The sequence below is a fragment of the Peromyscus leucopus genome, chromosome 3, assembly GCF_004664715.2.
Source record: "Peromyscus leucopus breed LL Stock chromosome 3, UCI_PerLeu_2.1, whole genome shotgun sequence".
Classification (NCBI taxonomy): domain Eukaryota; kingdom Metazoa; phylum Chordata; class Mammalia; order Rodentia; family Cricetidae; genus Peromyscus; species Peromyscus leucopus.
The window spans coordinates 126,875,871-126,896,268 of record NC_051065.1 but is presented as its reverse complement, the minus strand read 5'-3'; the positions used below and the strand labels follow the sequence as shown (position 1 = coordinate 126,896,268).

At 43.2% G+C, this 20,398-nt stretch overlaps 1 protein-coding gene and 1 non-coding gene across 5 annotated transcripts in view; both read left to right on the top strand.

Moving 5' to 3' along the window:
- Positions 1-20,398, top strand: part of Stk38l (serine/threonine kinase 38 like) — a 68,402-nt gene that overhangs the window by 32,305 nt on the left and 15,699 nt on the right. For 3 of the 4 annotated variants that reach the window (XM_028891670.2, XM_037203989.1, XM_028891671.2), the window contains 2 exons: positions 8,605-8,749; positions 11,089-11,140. In XM_028891670.2, coding sequence (XP_028747503.1) covers positions 8,616-8,749; positions 11,089-11,140 — 186 coding nt within the window. In that variant the 5' untranslated portion in view covers positions 8,605-8,615. Of the gene's footprint in view, positions 1-8,604; positions 8,750-11,088; positions 11,141-20,398 lie in introns of those variants that run through there. The other variant, XM_037203990.1, reaches the window with a different exon arrangement.
- Positions 4,916-4,998, top strand: LOC114708407. The gene has a single exon (XR_003736790.1). It is a non-coding gene; the product is annotated as a Z6 small nucleolar RNA (small nucleolar RNA).

Below are 20,398 nucleotides of genomic sequence, written 5' to 3'. Positions count from 1 at the left end.
TGGGTTTTTAAATACCTTATTGTGCCGCCTATAATGTTAACAGATACTTTCAGTTTGTAACTTAGAAAGGGGCTTTAGAAAACCATCATCTTTTATTTGGATCCTTGTGTCTGGTAGCAGAAATACCTTGACAAAGGAACCAGAATCAGCTTGAGGCTAAGACTGAGGCTGGATGGTGAGCCATACTTTATCCAAGTAAAGGCCCAGAAGGCAGGCTCACATTTTTGAGGGAAGGTGCAGCTGAGGGCAGGGAGATGAGATACATCATACAGCTGTGAAAATGAAAGTTTAGTTTCATGTGGTAACAGTGAAGAAGGGTAAGGATCTAGGTCAGTCAGCCGTGTTCTGCAGTTGCTCGTACCATCTAGTCTTAGGTTACGCATTCCCCCCCCCCCTCTCTCTTTGTCTGTCTGTCTCACTTATGTAGCCCTGGCTGACCTTGAACTTACCAGCTTCTCAAGTGCTGAGATTAAAGGCATGTGCCGCCATACTGGGCTCCTCACCTAATTTTAAGATTACATTCTTTTTTAAAAATGTTTTAGATTTGTTCATTTTATTTATGTGTATGAATAGTTTCTCTGTGTGTATGTATGTATACATGTCTGCCTGGTGCTCATGGAGGTCAGAGGAGGGTATCTGATACCTTGGAACGGGAGTTGTGGATGGTTGTGAGCCACCCCATAGGTACTGAGAGCTGAACTCAGGTCCCCTGCAAGAGCAGCCAGTGCTCTTAACTACTAAGCCATCTCTCCAACCCCTTGGGTTAACATTCTTAAGAGGTTTTAGTTTGAAAGCTTGGATTTGTTGCTTTTCCATAAGTTTTAAAATGGGAAGGAGTCAGATAAATAAAATTGGTTATAAAGAACTTGGTGTTAAGAGCAGATTCTCTGTTCTGTGAGAGAGGCTTGCTGGGGCTGGGTACTCACAGTGCCAGATTGCCTGCTTTGCATGCCCAAGGCCCAGTTGGTTCCCAGCACCACGGGACTCACTAAAGTGAAAGTGCTGATAGCACTGGCTGATGGCATTCAGAGCAGGGCTCTGGTGCATTTGCTGGTTCTGTAACTGCTGAAGTAACTCAGCCTGTCTCTTCATCCTGAATTTGAAAGGCACCTACTTCACACACAGCAAAGGTAAAAGGACCCTGCACATTGCACATTAAGCTCTGTGTCTAGAAGGCCAGCTAACAGTGGCTGTCACTAGTTCATCATAAGACCTGCCAGTGCTGGGGAGTGCGCCTTGTAAATTCTCGGGTAGCAGTTTTAGATAGATGCACGTTTCGAAGGTTGGTATTATTTACACATTGGTTTCTTGAGTAATGTGTCAGTTCTTTCCTTAGCAAAATGGATGAAAGTTCAAGAACTTATTGATTGTGCAGTGAAAGAGAATCAAAACTAGTACAGACTCCAGCCCCCCCCCCCAGCTTTGAGTGAAGGTTTTCATTTTATGGAAAATAGGAGAAAAACAAATGAGTTTGAGTTTGAGTGAAAGAGAATTAGGTTAGCTGTAAGAAGAACTTTCTGACTACAGTCTGCCAAACAGATAAGAGGAGCTACTTTCTCAGTTCTGGGAGACAGCATCTCCCAGAATGTTCCTTTTGGGCCTCTGAGACTGCCGGGCTCACAGGAATCCATCTAAAGGTAGCTCAGTCCTGAACTTCCCCTAGTTCCCTGGCAGGGCATCTTTGCCAGGGTTCTATCTCCCTTCCAATGGTGAGTAAGTTTCCTGCCCAGACAGCAAAGCATTTGGAAACCCGAGCATAGGCAGTATCTATTTTAAAACTCTGAAATAGTTCCAGGGATTATGACATGAGAGTCCATTAAAAAGACGGGCCGTGAGCATGCTGAGCACAACCTGCAACCCCCAGGAGGATAACAGTGACAAGGAGGCTGCAGGGGTGATGGCCAGCAAAGCATTTTCCAAACTGGGATGTTGTCATTATTTAATAAAGGAAGGGGCTGTCGAGATGACTCTGGGTGAAGCTCCTGCCTTGCATGTATGAGGACCTGAATGAGACCCACAGTACCCGTGGGAAGCCAGGCATCTGTGATCCTAGGTCTCCTACAGTGAGGTGGGACATAGAAACAGGAGGATTCGCCAGCTAGCTTGGCATATGCAGAGGTGAACAACAAGGAAGGCTTGCCTCAAAGTGGAAGGGGAGGACTGACCTCACACCTACCCACACTCACACACGTGATAACTTACGTGTGTTGGCTCAAATAAGTGATGAATAAACTGTCAATATCTGGGTGCCCAAATCTTAGTTTATAATGATTTTTACTTAATCTTTTAAGTCTTTGGATTATGTTTAGTAGTTTTGATGTGAGCCTGTGGATTTATAAGAATATAAATCTCCATTCTCCTGAAATAACCAAGTTCTTTTGTGAGCTAAAACATGTCTTTTCTCATGCTGGGAACATTGAAGTTGCTTAACAACTGTTAGCATTATGGTGTGATTTCATCTACTTAAAGTGGGATGTGATAGTTAGAGAGTCCAGATGAGCTTTTCCACAGAAAACTGGAATAAAAGACTTTAGTCAGGGAGGTAGGCTTTGTGGTACAAACCTTTAATCTCAACACTTTGGAAACAAAGCAGACAGATTTCTGTGAGTTAGAGGTCAGCCTGGTCTACATGGAGAATTCTAGGCCACACAGATCATAGTGAGACCCTATCTTGAAGAGGAGGAGAAAGAATTATTTATAAATCATAGAAAGATACTTAATTCACGGTAATCAAAGAAACACATAAACAAAACCAAGATTCTCTGTAGTGGGGATCAGTGTGGCTTTCAATAAACCCATGGTTAATTTTGCTTCTTTGACCATCTGGACAAAGTAGGCAGAGTTAGTTTTTTGATCCACAGATTATAAGGTAAAAGGTGAGGCAATAACTCGGATTAGATTGGGATCTTGTGTTAGAGCAGATAAGGACCACAGAGTCCATGGGCTGGTCCCCACATCAGTACTGACATTGAGCTGCTCTGTAGGATGGTGTAGTGTCCTGGGATTGCCACTGCCCTGTGCCCTTACCAGCCTCAGTGGAAGCTTCACTATAGGCTACCACATAGCCTATTGTACCACCCTTGTCTGTGGGCCACATAGCCTGTTTTTCCACACCACATGGGTGGGTTATCTAGCCTGTTCTCCCATACCGCTTGTGTCTGTGGGCTTCACTTCTGGAAAGTGGGGTGGTGGTGGAGGGGTGGCTCTGCCCCTTAACAGATAAGATAGTCTTTACATCAGTCAAAATGACAGTTTTCTGTAAGCAAAATTGGCTTTTTAAGGTACTCAGATGTATTTTTCATATTAGAACCTGCACTAGAGTCTAGAAAACTCTGGAGAGACTTGAACTCAGACACTGCTTCATGGAGGGTTTCCTGAGTTCTTAAGTTGAATTAAAGGATGACAGCTTACTGCAGTTTATTTTTATTCCATTCTAGGTGGTTTTTTCTACGCACGTGCGTGTGTGTACACACACACACACACACACACACACACACACACACACACACACACAATTCCCCCCACATAATCCAGTTTGTGCTTCCGTGTTGTTCAGGGCTCAGTGGTAAATTGATGGGATGGTCATTAAATCTTAGGGACTTTTGTGCTCTGATGTGTCAACAGGACAGAGCCTTCTGGATCTTGTCGGGTTGGCTGAAGTTGAGTGGTCTGTGTGCTTAGCACAGTGTCAGTCACAAGTCACATGTGGCTGTTTTTAGCTGGGAGCAGTTTCTTTGGTCACTTGTGATAGCCAAAAAAGTCTCTTGGGAGAGTTTAAATGACTCAAAATTAATAAAACTCACTGGTAGCTACTTAGGTTTTAAGCTATACACTTGAATTTTAGTCCTAATTCCTTGCTCCCATAAAGGACCACTTGTAGTTCAGAATTATTCAGTTAGTCTGATCTCCTTTGATTTCAGTTGAAAGGGCTAACACACACACACACACACACACACACACACACACACACACAGACACACACACACACACAAATTCACACCTTTTCTTAGTGTGAATGACTGTGTGCTTGTATGTAAGTGTATATGTGCCTGCATGTATGAGTGTGTGTTCGTGTGTGTTCATGTGTATGTATGTGAGTGATTGTGTGTATGCATTCCCATTAGAAGTTCACTTTTAGGAAAGTGAACAGTGTCCCCAGATGCCCAAGCTTTACATACAGCCTGGTTGAGTCACTAGTTCAGGCTGCTTCCCCAGCTGGCCCCTCCCTAACCAGGATGTCACACCACCTCTCACCACTGATCCCCTTTCCTTGCCTGTCCATTCATTGGTTGTTCTTTCTTCACACCAGGCAGGGCCTCACCTTCTGGCACAGTGCCTGCATCTGATGTCAGGCAGAACTTCCTTGAAGTACAGGACACAAGAGGGCAGGCTCCTCCTCGGATCCAGAGCCTTTCTGTTTCTCTTTTCTCCATGTTTGAACTCCCCTTGCCATATACTGCTGGAAGGTAGTTGAGCTCAGGTTTGTGCTGCCCTGGTTTGTGGCTTTAATGTAAGCCTTAGAGTCATCGGCAGGGAAGACATGTGAAAAGACTGGTCATTTGAGCCCCATAAAGAAGGCAGTTTTGAGAGTTCCTGTAAAAAACTGCTTGCCTAAAAGGAGTCTGAGATGTAACTGAAAAACTCACTTCAGGATTTTCTTCACTAGTCATCCTCTTTGTTTTTAGTTTTGCTCCCATGACATCAACTCTTGTCATAATCCTTTGGTTCCTAGGACAAAACCCAGGTCCACTATGTACAGGGTGCTGGCTCTGCACTCTCTGGGACTTGGGAATTGTTTTATTTTCTGTCACACGTTTATGTGTTACATAAAAATGTCTTCCAAGATTTTACTCAGCTATCTTCCTTTCTCCTGTGGCCCACAGACCTGCTCCTAAAGGGAAGTTTGGTCAGCTGTGGCAGTTAGTGTTATTGTCTCCTCCAGCACTTGGCCGTGACTGGGGGCTCCAGGGAGACAGGGATCGGTTCTTTAGCCATGCTCCACACAGCATCCTGAAGTCGCTGAATGTTTACATTGAGTGACTCTTCCTCTGGACACTAACCTGGTTTCCTGGCAACAGCACCATCCTAATTCAGACTTCTTTTTTGTTGGCCTGCAACAATGGAGTGCTTTGTGACAACATGCAGATCCTACTCCTCCCTAGTCCACCTCTTACTGTGTACATCAGTACACTGATTTTCTGTTTGTGTGTCAGTCTTCTGTAAGTTTGGCTATGATATAGTAGCTTCCAGATTTTGATTGACCACCAGATCTTGGCCAACTGAGTAGGGAGTATATTCTGCACCTCCCTGCTGCAGCCAGTCTGCTTGCTCCAAGGGTGTCTCTCCTCCACCCTCTTTTCCTGACTTAAGCAAGCATTATTACAAGTCACGTAACTCCATGATCACTGTCACTTTGCATTTTTAAAAGAGGTTTTAAGAAAAGCTTGATTCTTCCTTAGCTTTGTGAAAGGATTTTGTTGTCCTGGAGTAGTACAGTTGGCTCTTGCCTGGTTTTTGCTCCTGGGAACTGGTACCATACCAGTGTTGTCTTCTCATCTGGACATTGCCCTATTCAGGACCACTTGTTGCCAAAGGAAAGGCACAGAAAGCATCCTGAAGTCCTTAGGAATTGCACTTGGTTGGAGCTCTTGAGGACCCTTGCCCCCAAAAGGTGTTCATTGAGAAAAGTAGCTGACACTTGCTTCCTTAAGCTCTGAAGATCTGTGAGCTTGGGCTTCATGTGCCTTGAGGAGCTCTCCAGGGCACTGCCTGCACCCTTGGGTGCACACATGCTGACATAAGACAGCTGGCAAGTTTTGCCTGAGCATCCTAACTGTGATCTAGGTTTCTTAAGTTTACTCAGAAGCTTTGATTCTTTGGTCCCCCCCCCCCCCCCCACACACACACACACAATCCTGACAGCAGACATGATTTGGGAGATGTTATCTGTGTGACAGCTGTTTCTCCTCCCCTACTTTCACCTTTTCCACATCTGATCTCAAAACAGAACTTGAGCCCTGGGATTCTGAGGTTTTAAAAAAATGCTTTGCTTAGGGTTCAGTTAAAGCAGTGGAGTCCTTAGCAGATCTTGTGACTGTGACAATTCTTGGAATACTTTCTATTACTATTACTTTTAAAGAAATACTATTATTATATCATCAGCAGTATTTTTAAATGAAGCTTCATGTAGTGCTTACAGAGACACTCTGACTTTCTGTGGGTTTCCTGGGTATCACCCTCACATGGCCTCAGGCGTGCGAAGTCAGCAGAGCACAGGTTGCAGTCCCCTCTTGGGAAGGTGACTGGGGTCAAACCTTACGATCTGGATGGGTTAGAACTGTTTTTCTGACCCTAGTGTCAGAGAAACTTGCTTTTTTCCAGCTCTTTCATCCCTTCCTGCCATTCTTATTTATGAGGTGGTCTCCGTCATTTATTACTGTCTGCTCTGTGTCAGATAGGATGCGGTGGTTAATGTTCAAAGAGGAACTGGGGAGATAGTGCCTGGAGAAGTTCTAGTTAGAGCAGTGGGCAAGTGATTGGCAGAGACGTACACCGGTGCCTGAGGTGCAGATTCAGAGACCGCCCACCAAAGAATGAGAGGTGTCTTCTCATAGAGAAGGTTAGAGACAAGGTAGAGCCACAGATCATCAGCAGGTGCCCACACATCTGAGTGGTTTAAGAGAGGTCATGTGCAGGACTGTAGGCATGAAGGAGGGCTCGGGTAACACTCCAAAGCAAGTTGGAATTGACTACTGACTCCACAGCCCATTGCTCTGTGAGCTTCCCAAGCCCCAGGTCCCTGTCCTAAGGATACCATGAGGGCTGCTATCCTAAGGCCTCAGTCAATGAATAAAATACAGTTGTCCTGAGACACCCATCCCTGGTGTCTGCCAGCTATGCTTTGTAAGCTAATTTGACGTGGTGGTGTGTGCAGAAGAAGCCATGAAAGTTTTAACCAAGGGCTGGATCAGCTTCTCATAACCAGAGGGAGAGTTAACCGGTTTGCAGAACAGCTTTGTAGTGAGTTTGAGGCACTCACATAGTAGTACACTGTCTGCTAAAGTCCATGAGACAGCAATGAAATAAGAGTTCACCATGGTTAAATTACATACTTCCTATCTGTGCCTGATGAACAGGAGTTCTTTGTTTCTTCCCTAGCCCTGGCTTCCAGCTCTGCTCAGGTCTGCAAGCAGAGCCCCATGTCTTCATGTCTTTGTGGGGAATGCTGGTCAGCTGAGTAGAACTTGGGATGCTCACCTGGCAAGCCATCTCTTGTACAGAATGGTCTGTTAGGGCCTTCTTCTAGGTACCAAGAGTCTTTTATGTATGAGCTGCTCTTGTCTTTGTGGCTTATCAAAGCCTGTGGTAAGCAAATGTTGCAGAAGTGCTACCACCGTGGCCTGTAGAATCGTCTTTCTATGAAAGGGCTGTTTTACCAAATTCCTTGCCTTCCTAAGGGTTGAAATGACCTTCATACAGTGGATCGTCAAAGTTGGCACTTGGATGCCTCTGAGCAGATGTATACTATTCAGAACTGATTAATTTATATTTACTTTCTGGTTTTCAAAGGCATTTGAGCTTTATTTGAAAATGAAACGTACCTCATAGTCTGGAAAGAAAATGCTACACCTTGTGCTATCTCAGAAACAGAATTTGGAATGGAAAGAGCATTTGTGACCCATCCCTAAAACATATCTGCATAGAGTGCTAGTGCCTGCATGCATGTTTGATAGGACATGCCAAATTTCAGAGGATTTATGCAGCAGAAGCTGTGCTTACCATCGAAACCACATTCTATCTTAAGAGATTTATTTATTGGGAATGTAACTATTGGCAAAATTTTATAAAGTTTGACAAGTGGTCAATAAATCAGCAAAATGGACTGGTGCTTCCTTGTTTTAAACACTGCCACGTACGGCCTTTTGTGAACTAGTGCTCCTGTTAATGTGTGGACTGCCTCCAGTGCCGCTTTCTGTAATTAACTTCTGTTTTTTCCAGGACAGAATTAATTTATCTGGCTCTGAACCCCGTGCATCTTTGGGAGTGGTTATGAGCCACCATACCTGGCTTGCATCTGTTTCTTATTAGCTTTGTGTGGGAGGTGTGGGAGGCCAGTGCCCACCTTTTACAGGGTTCCTATGAGGAGGAGAGAGGAATAAGGAATTTGTAGAAAGACAGTGGAGAGGAGACAGACAGAAACACAAGATAGCCTCGGGAGGACCTGGGTCAATACCCAGCAGCCCCTTCTGTCTCTTCAGAAGGGCTTTTTATAATGCCAAGGGGCAGGGCAACAGACCTTTCCCTCGATAGATCAAAGCACACCACACAGCCAAGTGCAGACCCTTCTAAACACCTGGTAACCACACACATGGTCAAGCCTTCCCCTTATGTAGCCCTGCCGGGTAAAGCAAGCTCACTAGGAAACCTCTGTGGGCTCCTACAGTTTTGTATTATTTTAATTAAGAAACCTGGGGGTTAACTAATAGTAGAATTATTCTTAGTAGAAATCAAACATTTTTAGAGTTTGATAAAAGAAATGGGAAGGTTTTTTGTTTGTTTTTGTTTTTAAATTGCTGAAGAATTTGCTTTTCTATGTCATTTCAGTTCCAGTTACTATGGCAATGACAGCAGGGGCAGCAACCACCTTTCCTATGAGCAACCATACCCGGGAAAGAGTGACTGTGGCCAAGCTCACACTGGAGAATTTTTACAGCAACCTAATTTTGCAGCATGAAGAGAGAGAAACCAGGTACAGTAGAGGCTAAAGTTTGCTTAGTGTTCTGTGGCTGGCTGGACCCCCCTGCTGTTAAGTTTCCTGCACCTGGTTGCTTGTTTCATTTCCTGGATTCCCAGAGTCTTGTGCACATATGCTTGTATCGCACATTAGTTGTGTTTAGCACAGATCTTTCCAGCACTGTGTTATGCCTTGGTGCTTTCCTTTAGAGAGATGGCTTTAGAAATTACTGACTAATGTAGAACATTAGTGGTGCTGTGTTTTATTAGTGGGAATAGAGAAAAAAGAATGGCGTGTCCTTTTGCCTCAGTGAAACTTGGAGTGTAGTAAGAGAGCTGCTGTGCACAGATGCCCTGTGAGAGAGTGGGCAGTGGTAGTCGGGGACCAGAAAGGACACGTGCTTTGACTAGTGAAGTGGGAGACTGTGGTGGTATTGTGTTCCCCAAAATATTGTGTATCTTAATAAATTTATCTGGGGTCAGAGAACAGACAGCCACTAGATACAAAGGCTAGAAAATGGTGGCACTCACACCTTTAATCCTAGCACTCCAGAGATAGAAATCCCTCTGGATCTCTGTGAGTTCAAGGCCACATTGGAAATAGCCAAGCATGGTGACACACGCCTTTAATCCCAGAAAGCCAGCCTTTAATCCCAGGGAGTGGTGGTAGAAAGCAAAAAAGATATATAAGGCGTGAGGACCAGAAACTAGAAGCATTTGGCTGGTTAGGCATTTTGGCTGGTTAAGCATGTAGCTGGTTAAGCTTCAGGCTTTTCAGCTGAGACCCATTCTGGATGAGGACTCAGAGGCCTCCAGTCTGAGGAGACAAGACCAGCTGAGGATCCGGCGAGGTGAGATAGCTGTGGCTTGTTCTGTCTCTCTGATCTACCAGCATTGACCCCAATAACTGGCCTCGGGTTTGATTTTATTAATAAGAACTTTTAAGAATCCTGCTACAGGAGACTTCCCAAATGACAGCGACATTTGACCAGGAAGAGCATTCTTCACACATAGTAAGGGGAAGTGGAGGAGGTAGAGCAGGACGTACCAGGTCTCAGCATCCTGGGCTGTAGCTGCTCTACCACATGGCAGTGTTGCAGGCCAGGCTGGCCTTTATCATTCTGGCAGTCCTCCTGCCTCGGCCCACTGAGTGCTGGGATTGCAGTTGAATGCCAACATGCCCAGCAGGAAAGTCTTACTTTTAAAAGTCGTTCCAGGGAAGCTATGGATGGATCTTCCTGTTCAGACATGATAGAAACGGATGTAAGTTTTGCAGATTAAGGCATGATTTCATGGAGTATTGCTCTTGTGGAGACTGAGGAAGGGTGCAGTGGATTTGACAGGCAGTAAGCCTTTCTCTGTTGATAGTCCCTCCTGGAGGGTCCTCCTGCTCCTGCTCATTCTGCATAAAAAACTGGAGCTCCTCACCCACTATGTAGCCCTGAAGACCCTTTGGTGATAGCAGGTGCAGAGGCCGGTACTGAGTGTAAATCTCACTCTGAGGGCTGGGCCTGGGGAATAGTACATCAGTGAAATCCAGTAGCAGGCACTCAGCCTGAGATAAGCACTGAGAACTAGTCCCTGGTTTCATCACCATCACTGGGCTGCCGAGTCTCTAACAGGGTTGAGATACAGTGGTAATGGATTTTCCATGGGGGGAAAGGGAGTGATCTTAGTACTGATTTAAAAAGGAGCTTATCTTTGGTGTGTTCTCATGAGTAGCAGATATAAAGACTGTGGTAATTGATCCTTAATCCTCGACCCATTTGGTTAAATTCAGGAGTGTTGGTCCTTATTGTTTAATCCAAAGCTACCTTAGGATGAGTTGTCCAGATACACAATTAGGAAAAACACCAACACTGTAGACATGGAATACTATTCACTTAAGAAGGAGTGGCAAAACGTGTTCCACAGGCCTGTTACCATCTGCAACCCCATCCGAAGTACTTGGCTTAACTAACCACGTTTTTAGAAAAAAAAAAAAAAAAGGCTGGATAGCCACACTTGGCTGTACCTAGGAAAGCAAAAGTTCTGCTCAACGGTTATTATCATATATATATATGACTTTTCAATCTCCAAAGAATTTTAAAATATCTGCATTTGCCATCAGAGTCCTGAGTTGGAAAAGTCATTTTTTATTGGGAGATAAACAATAAAGCTTTGGTCAGTATGAAAAGGCTAAATCTAAGTATCTCAAGAAAGAATCCTGATCATAGTGAATAGTTGAATCTTGGTTCAGTATGAAAGATTTTCTTAGCATAACATACTCAATGATTGGCTTGATTAAATAACTGTAGTTCTTAACTGGAAATAGGAACATATTTAGAAAGTCTAATTGTTTTTTCTTTGGAAAAGGCAGAAGAAATTAGAAGTGGCCATGGAAGAAGAAGGATTGGCAGATGAGGAGGTAAAGTAACCATCTATTCTAAACCATGTCAGCTGACTGTGTGGCTTGGCTATGGTAGATTTGTTTCTCCATCTGAATATAGCTTCTTACTGTGTTGCCATTGTGAGTACCTCGGGAGGAGATGGCCTTTGCCCCCAAGAACATCACATTTTCTGAACACCATCCACAATATTCTGTGTTTGAGACAAGGGCAGGCTCTGTACATCATCTGTCCATGGTGTTCTGTGTGTGGGACAGGGTTAGGTGCTGGACACCATCCATCCACCATGTTCTGTGTGTGGGACAGGGTTAGGTGCTGGACACCATCCCATCCACCATGTTCTGTGTGTGGGACAGGGTTAGGTGCTGGACACCATCCATCCACCATGTTCTGTGTGTGGGACAGGGTTAGGTGCTGGACACCATCCATCCACCCTGTTCTGTGTGTGGGACATGGTTAGGTGCTGGACACCATCTATCCACCCTCTCCTGTGGGTGGGACAGGGTTAGGTGCTGGACAGCGTCCGCCTACCCTCTCTTGTGTGTGTGGGACAGGGTTAGGTATGCTGGACACCGTCCGTCTACCCTCTCCTGTTTGTGGGGGACAGGGTTAGGTGCTGGACACCATCCATCCACCCTCTCCTGTGTGTGTGGGACAGGGACAGGTGTAGCAGGCTCTGGACCTGTCCGTTCATTCCTCCTTCTCACATTTTTTTCTGAATATTTTTTAAATAGTTTACTCCCTGATTTAGGCTCCCTTGCATCTCGCTGATTAATGTCTTGAATTGGTCTCTTCCTCCTGTCCCCAGTTTTTCTGCACTCTGAAAACAAGTCTGGCTAACTGTCCTTCTTGCCTGTGATGGCTTCAGTGAGACTTCATGCCTTCCTGCGCCCACCCCCCTCCATCCTCCCCCAAGCCTCTGTTTGTGTGCTTGGTTCCCAGTTGGTGGCGCTGTTTGGGGAGGTTCAGGAGATGTGGCCTTGTTGGAGGAATGTGTCATTGGAGGCTGGCTTTGAGAGTTCCAAGATTTAGCGTTTCAAGTTTGCTCTCTCTGCTCCTTGCTTGTGGTTGAAGATGTCCTCCTTCTTCCTGCTTCTGCTGCCATGCCTTTGCTCCACATCATGGACTTTAACCCTCTAGAACTGTGAGCACAAAGTCTCTCGTGAGACTTGGTTGTGGTGTTTATCACAATAGAAGGGTAGTCAGTACAATGCAATGCAGCTTCTTTGCTAGTGACATGTTTCTCTGCAGCCTTAGCACCCCATCCAGCCTTGACCAATACCAGATTGCTCTGATCTTCCCTGCTTGTCTGTGGCCCCTTTCATGTGCTATTTCTGCCTCTTGAAGCACTTTCTCCTTCATAACATCTCGCTTCACTGGGAAATCCTCCCTAATCACTCAGCTACTTGTCCTACATTCTACACTAACACTGTTTCTGTCCTTGTGATAGCCTGAAAACACTGTCTTCCCAGAGAGTAGAGACTGCATCCTGTCTTACTTAGCTTTGCATCCAGAGCAGGAAGAGGGCCAGAGTGAATACTTTGGTAGTCAGTGAACAGTGGGCCTCCTTGCCTTCAAGGACTCTATGAGTTGGAAGGAGAGGTTCTTATGTGCTTTGGAAGGAAGTGGGGATCACCATGCATGAAAACCTGTATACATTGTAGGGGCTGCTAGTAGAGTTCAGGGCAGAGTGCTTGCAAAGCCCCCTTCCAACAAGTGAAAAATAGGTATGCATTATGGAGTATAGCAAACTTTGAAGGTACACAGACTGTAGACGGAAGCTTATCTGTCTCACCTAGCCCTGCAGTCCAGACAAATCTCTCCCACCCAAGCTCTTGCAGATGCTCTTAATCATTCAGAGGCTTATTTTAATTACAAACTGTTTGGTCCATGGCTCAGGCTCATTATTAACTAGCTCTTAGAACTTAACTCAACCCATTCCTATTAATCTATGTTTAGCCATGTAGTTTCATGGCATTGCCTGTTCTCTCACATCTTGCTTCTCCTTGCAGCAGCTCACAGCTTCTGCCTGACTCCACCCTTCTTCATCTCCATCTTCAGTTTGAGTGTACCACCTAGCCTTATTCTGCCTCGCTGTTGGCCAAACTGCTTTGCTTATCAACCAGTGAGAGAGAGCAAAACATATTCCAGCACACAGAAAGACATCCCACAGCAACAGACTCCTTCCTCTCCCAATACAAGGGGTCAGAAGAGGTTTTATGGAGAATGTAGCAATTTGAATCTTAACTGATGGATAGAATTTACTCCGCAAGTTAGCACTATATACAGAAATAGTGACTGTGCATGCAGAATAACAAGTCTGTTTTAAAGTGGGCAATAGGAAAGGGAAGGGAAATTGAAGGTGTGGAAAGCTAGCTTTAGGGCAGCTAAAAAAAATCTTTATTTTCTGGATGAGAATGAGTTATAGCCTAGGCTGACAGACCGTTTAGTAGTCAGAAAGGAGCTTGAAATGAAAACTCTGACCACCAAGTGAGACTTGAAACCAGGTGAGCTAATGCATTCCACAGCTTCCTTCGCTACATGCCTGTCCTTTCAGCTGACGTCTTAGGGAGGCTAGGAAAGGTTGAAGTTATTTACATAAAATCAATAAGTATCTTAAAACCCTATTTTATCTTGTTAAATTTTAGTGAGAGGAGTAATTTAAGGCCTGCATTCTAGTCCATAGAGAAAGGTGAGCACATCTCCCCTTAGTTTTTCCACATTAATATTATAATTTTCTCATACTTAGTAATGATTGCGCGACAAATCTTTTTTTGTTTTTATTTATTTATTTATTCATTTATTTATTCATTTATTTATTTATTTATTTATTTATTTATTTATTTTTGAGACATGGTTTCTCTGTGTAGTCCTGGCTGTCCTGACTGTCCCTGAACTCAGAGATCTGCTTGCCTCTGCCTCCCGAGTGCTGGGATAAAAGGTGAGAGCCACCACTGCCTGGCCAATACGGAAATCTTAAGCACAGGATCTTAATTGAAAGAGAGGTTACCAGACTGGAAGCCCCCAGCTGAGCAGAGTGGGGACTGGACATTGAAGGACAGCCTGCACCATACAGCAGGACCCCGTCTCTGGGAAGAAAGGAAAGGAAAAGGAGGAGAACGAAATAGTTTTTTGGTAATTTTATGTTAATGAAGACCTGCCATTTGTCAGATACTAAGAGCTCAGGATCTACCATGTCAGATGACAGATTACAAAACAGTTGCCCCTCTGTTAGCCCAGTGTGGACAGGTTCCTGCTGTACAAGATCTGGAAGTCTGGACTTTTGCATAAATTTTTTTAAGCTGCTTTAAAAAATATTGCCAAGTGATGAGAGAATTTAAAAACCAACTTGGGGTCCAGAACTGCCTGGGAATGCCTGTTTGTAGCGGCCCTTGGCGCCTCCTGGTGGGCACTAATGATTTTTTTTCTTAATTCTTGTAAATAGCTTGTAGAAAATGTCAAATCATTTTGCTTCTAAAAGTCAGTGGCTTATAATATGTTTTTAAACATCCCACTTATTTTCTGAAAAGTATTTTAAAATTCCTGTGTTTATTGCTAGGCTCTGTGCTTGGTTTTGATTATGTTGTCTATAAAACAAAACAAATTCTCTCCATCTTAATGTTGGAACTGTCATTGTAAGGAGTTAGAGTTTCTTGTTTCTTCAAACAAACAAATAAGTTTCCTTGTGGCTGTGGGGTGCACGTGAGGCCAGAGGACAACTTGAGGTCCTCTGCAGTGCTGCCTACTTCCTGTTGACCCGGAGCTCACTAAGTAGGCTAGGCTGCTTGGCCAGCAGCCTCAGAAGTCCACCTGTTCCTGCCTTCCCAGTGCTGTGATTATAGGTGTACGCCACCACACCTGGCGTTTTGCATAAATTATGGGGATTAAACTCAAGTCCTTATGTCTGCAAGATAAGCTTTTTTATCAACTAAGCTACCTTCAAGTGCAGTTTTTCAATGAAAATTAATACCCTTAATTCATTCTGTAATAGAAAGTGGTCTGGAAATGGTTCATGAGTGAGCTGTGAGATTATTAAACTGTGCACAACAGTGGCTGACATGAAGTTATTAGCTGAACCCTTAGAAATATCCTGACTGCTTTATAGACGCCTGGGCATCCTACAGATTGAACAGGAATGGAGTCTAATCCCAGCACCGGGGAGGGAGAGGCAAGCTACAAAATGAGATTGTCTCAAAACACAGGGGGAAGATATATGTTAATCAACATGAGTCATAAACAATGGATGTTTACTAATGGGAAAATCAAAATAAGTGATTACAGCTGCAGAAGAAAACCATGAAGCAGTTGTCTGCCCACACCCTTTTCTTAGGAGAGGAAAGGATGTGTTAGCACAGGGATCTTGTTTCAGTACCCACTCTGAGCAGGTACAGTAAGTGCTTTTCATGGGCTTTAAAAATGTGATGTTGCTCCAGCTACCACTGGACTACAGTACTGACTGAAGGGCTGAGCTCACTGACTAGGCTTTACTGGGGCCAGTGCTCTTTTGGGAATGATGTGTTGCACACTGTGGGTCCCCCTTTGCTCTTGAAGGGCTGTGTTCTGGCAGACATGAGCACCTATCAGATACTCAGTGACTCTAATTTTTTTGGTGTTACTGTTATTGTTTTGGGGTGTTTGTTGCTGTTGGGTTTTTATTTTTTGGGTTGTTTTTTGTTTTTTGTTTTTTGGCAAACTCTTGTCTGTAGATCATAAGCACATTTTATGAAGCTGCACAGTCAGGTTTCTTCTTTCAGATGAGACATGTTTCTGTAGCCAGATGCTACTGTGCTGTTTTATAACCATGAAAAGGAAAAATTCAGAATCATCTCCCACATTCTTGTGTCCATTTATTATGTGTAATTAGAAATTAAAACAAGCCCTTTTATTGCCACGAGGGACACACTTCTCTAGTGTCACCAAGTAGCCTTTAAAAAGAGAACTCTATTTTGGAACTTAAAACAAGCAAAGTCTCAGAGCTGCAGGTGGTGGGTTCTTGTAAGAGAAGAAAACATGGGACATTGTGCTGTGAAGTCTATCTTTGCTTTGTAATGATATGGATGAAGTTGGTTTTTTGTTCTTTGCTCTGTGGTGGCCTACCACTCAGCTCCCAAATAAATACACAGAGACTTATTCTTACTTATGAATGCCTGACCTTAGTCTATCCAGCTCTTCTTAACTAATTACCCCGTCTACCTTTTGCCTCTGGGCTTTTACCTTTCTTTATTCTATACACCTCTTCTTCCTTCTTACTCTGTGGCTGGCTGTGTTGCTGGGTGGCTGGCCCCTGGCGTCCTCCTCTCCTTTCTCACTCCTCCCTCTTCTCTTTTTCTTCCCTCTTTTATTTATTCTCTCTGCATGCCAGCCCTGCCTATCCTTTCTCTCCTGCCTAACTACTGGCTGGTCAGCTCTTTATTAGACCAATCAGATGTTTTAAACAGGCACAGTAACATAGCTTCAGAGTTAAACAAATGCAACACATCTTTGTATCATTAAACAAATATTCCACAGCATAAACAAATGTAACACATCTTCAACTAATATTCCACAACATTTTCCCCTTTTGTCTAAATAAAAATGAAAGGTTTTAACTTTGACAGAGTAAAACTATATACAACAAAAACAGTTATCAAGTAAGAATCACATTTACAATATTCAGTCTATTTGTATTTAGCAAATTCAGAGAAAATATTCCATTATCTATCTTTTCTTAGTGAGTCCAAAGTTTTACACCTAACTTGCTTTCTATCATAACTAAGGAAAATTATAACTCTAACTATTTAGTCTTTAACTCCATCAAAGACCCCAGAAGGATGTAATATTACCTAACAACAGAGACATTTGGCTGCCTGGACAGTCACCCAAAGTTCTTCTGCAATGTTGGGGCATCCATCTTCAGCCTACAGGCCTAGAATATCTTGCAGATTCTTCTGTGAAGCAGGAATCTCGAAGGACTATCCTGCTTTGTCTTGGCAAAGTTCAGCAGTCTTTTTCCTGTGTCCTTGCCACATTGAAAGCAAACTCCATATGGAGTTTCTTCTATGCCCATCATCCTTTTATGAAGTAAATTGGTGCTGCCAGGAGCAGATGTGTCTCATTGTCATGAAAAACAATAGATTATTAAACATCTTAAATGCCATATTCTGGAGGTCTTTGAAGTGTTTGAAAATCATCTGTCTAAAATATTCCTGTTTAACCTTGAAAACATAGCTAATATGACTACAAGTTTGATTATTATAGATCAACTACTAACCTCATTTCTTTTTTGGTTTTTCGAGACAGGGTTTCTCGGTGTAGCTTTGTGCCTTTCCTGGAACTCGCTTTGGAGACCAGGCTGGCCTCGAACTCACATTGATCTGCCTGGCTCTGCCTCCCGAGTGCTGGGATTAAAGGCATGCGCCACCACCACCCGGCTCCTAACCTCATTTCTTAATTATACATTGTATTTTTAAATGAGCTTTATAAGCACAATACCCCAAACAAGAGTAGAAACATACATACAGTGTAACGAAAATAACTTTAGATTTGTATCAATATACCAAAATCCATGCCAATGCAAAATATCTGAGATTAATAGTTGTCTATTTATCCTGTATTCCCCTAAATGATAACAAACATCCATAATCCACCAAATAACCAGCAAACACTTACAACCCAACTCTTGGGAATGTGAGCAGCATCTTCTTTAGGTTAGACTGCTTCCAGTTGTCTGTGGGCAAAGGCATCTTTAGGGGTCCCTGAGAAAATTCATATAATGGCCAAGTCCTGGGAAGACCAACTGTAACCGTTGTTGATATATATCACCTGTCAAGATTCAGGAGGTCTTCCCCATCAAACCTGATCCATATCAACCCCGAAGGAATCCACAGCCTCTCATTTCCAATGGAAATAAAAGCAAAACCTCTTCTCTAAAGCAATCCATTTTTTGAGTTCCATTTTGAAGTTAAGGCATTCTTAAAATATCTAGGCTGGATTATTTCAGCAGTCCTTTCAATCCCATGCTTCTCAGCAGCTTATGTTTGCTTATCAGCAATCAAAATATTCAAAATCAACACAGTAACATACAGGATCCAGCTCCCAGTGTATTTTCCATCTCTATGGGGCTTATTTTTATATTACTTCTCTCTTTAAAAACTTTATTATTTTTAAACTATTTACTTCTTTTTATGACTGTCTATATCCTTTTTCTTTTCTTAAGCCTATGTACATTGTTAAACACACTGGAACCTGTTTAGAGCTTTTTTCCATCTGGACCTCTTTTACTGTGTATCTCTAGTCTTTTTTTTTTTTTTTTTTTTTTTTAAACTACATGAGCCTTTAAACTGCTAAGGGGTGACTTTTGCCAGCTTTAGCAGCTGGCTCTGCTGGCTTCTTGGGTGTGTGACTGCCAAGCCTAAAGCTTGAGCCTGGTCAGAGGTGCAGGACTGGGAACTGCATTCATCCCCCCAGAACTCTAAAATGCTGATGCTTGAGCTGTAGCATTTTTTGCTTAACTTTTTCCCCCCACTACTTAATGTACTGGCTGCTTAAGGGCTTGCTGTAAGGATCGCTGTCCCTTTTTTTTTTAAAGCTTTCTCGGGCCCTATGGAAATTCGAACTTCATGTTGATATGTAGTTGGTTATTTTTACTCTTTGCTCTTTGGGGGCCTGCCACCCAGCTTCCAAATAAATACACAAAGACTTATTCTTTCTTATGAATGCCTGGCCTTAGCCTGGCTTGTTTCTAGCCAACTTTTCTTAACTTAAACTATCCCATCTACCTTTCATCTCTGGGCTTTTACCTTTCTCTATTCTATGTTCCTTTCTTTCCTTCCTTCTCTGTGGCTGGTTGTGCAGCTAAGTGGCTGGCCCCTGGTGTCCTCCTCTCCTCCTTTTCTCATTCCACCTTTTCACTCTTCTTCTATTTATTCTCTCTGCCTGGCAGCCCAGTCTATCCTTTATCTCCTGTCTTGCTATTGACCATTCTGCTCTTTATTTGACCAATCAGGTGTTTTAGACAAAGTAACACAGCTTCTCAGAGTTAAACAAATGCAACACAAAAGCATACAACACATCTTTGCATCATTAAACAAATAATCCACAGCATAAACAAATATAACACATCATAAACTAATATTCCACAACATATAGATGTGATTTTAGCTGCATTAGACTATTTAAAGGATTAAAGTTTTCCAAACTCCAAGATAAGTGCAGTCTATTTTTTTAAAATAAACATGTAAAACAGAATTTACTATATTTTCATTCCTTTATTGCCTGGTTCCTACCCAAAGTTACACACACACACACACACACACACACACACACACACACACAAATCAAAATCAAATTGGGGACTGGAGAGAAGGCTCAGCAATTAAAAGCACTGGCTGCTCTTGCAGAGGGCCCAGATTCAATTAATAACACTTATATGTCAGCTCACAACTGTTAGTAACTTGAGTTCCAGGGGAATCTGACGTCCTCTTCTGACCTGTGCACACCAGGCATGCACATAGTGCACAGACATACATTCAGGCAAAGTATCCTTATGTACAAAATAAAACAAATTTAAAGTAAAAAATTAATGCAGCTTCAGTGAACTGTGTGAACTGAAGACATTTCTTGCTTCCCTCCTATTTCTGCTACAAGATTAGAATTCTGTTTTGATGATACACAGACTTCTAACTAGACACCTAACTATCTACAGCAGACAAACGGGTGCAGGATAGGTGGGTAGCTCTGCTTAGAACTGCGTTTGGGGGCAGTATGTCTGAGCTGATGGGTTGTTAGGACTTGTGTACCTGAACTCAACCTACGAAAGGTTGATGGGAGTCATTCAAATGTGAGTAGGAGTTGAATACCTTCAGTGGTTTTATATCCCACTGTGTGCTGCCTCTGCTGGGAACTATCCGTCATGAACCTGACTTTTATTAGATTAGGAGTCAATGAGGTTAGAACAAGAAAATGAATGATTTCCAATGCAGCCTTTGGGTATTTCAAAATGTTGCTTATTAATAGTTCCTATTTTGTTATCTTTGCTGAATCAGATTATTACTGTGATATTATTGACTTGGATGTTTTTTGGTTGGTTGGTTGGTTGGTTTTGTTTTGTTTGTGAGACAGGGTCTCTATATAGTCTTGGCTGACCTAGAACTCACAGATACCCACCTACCTCTGCTTCCTGAGTGCTGGGATTGAAGGTGTGTGCCACCATTCCCAGCTAACTTGGATATTTTAATGATACTTTGCGTAGCTAGAGTTTTCCTGCCTGGCCCACAGTCAGGACAAATCTTTGTCACCCG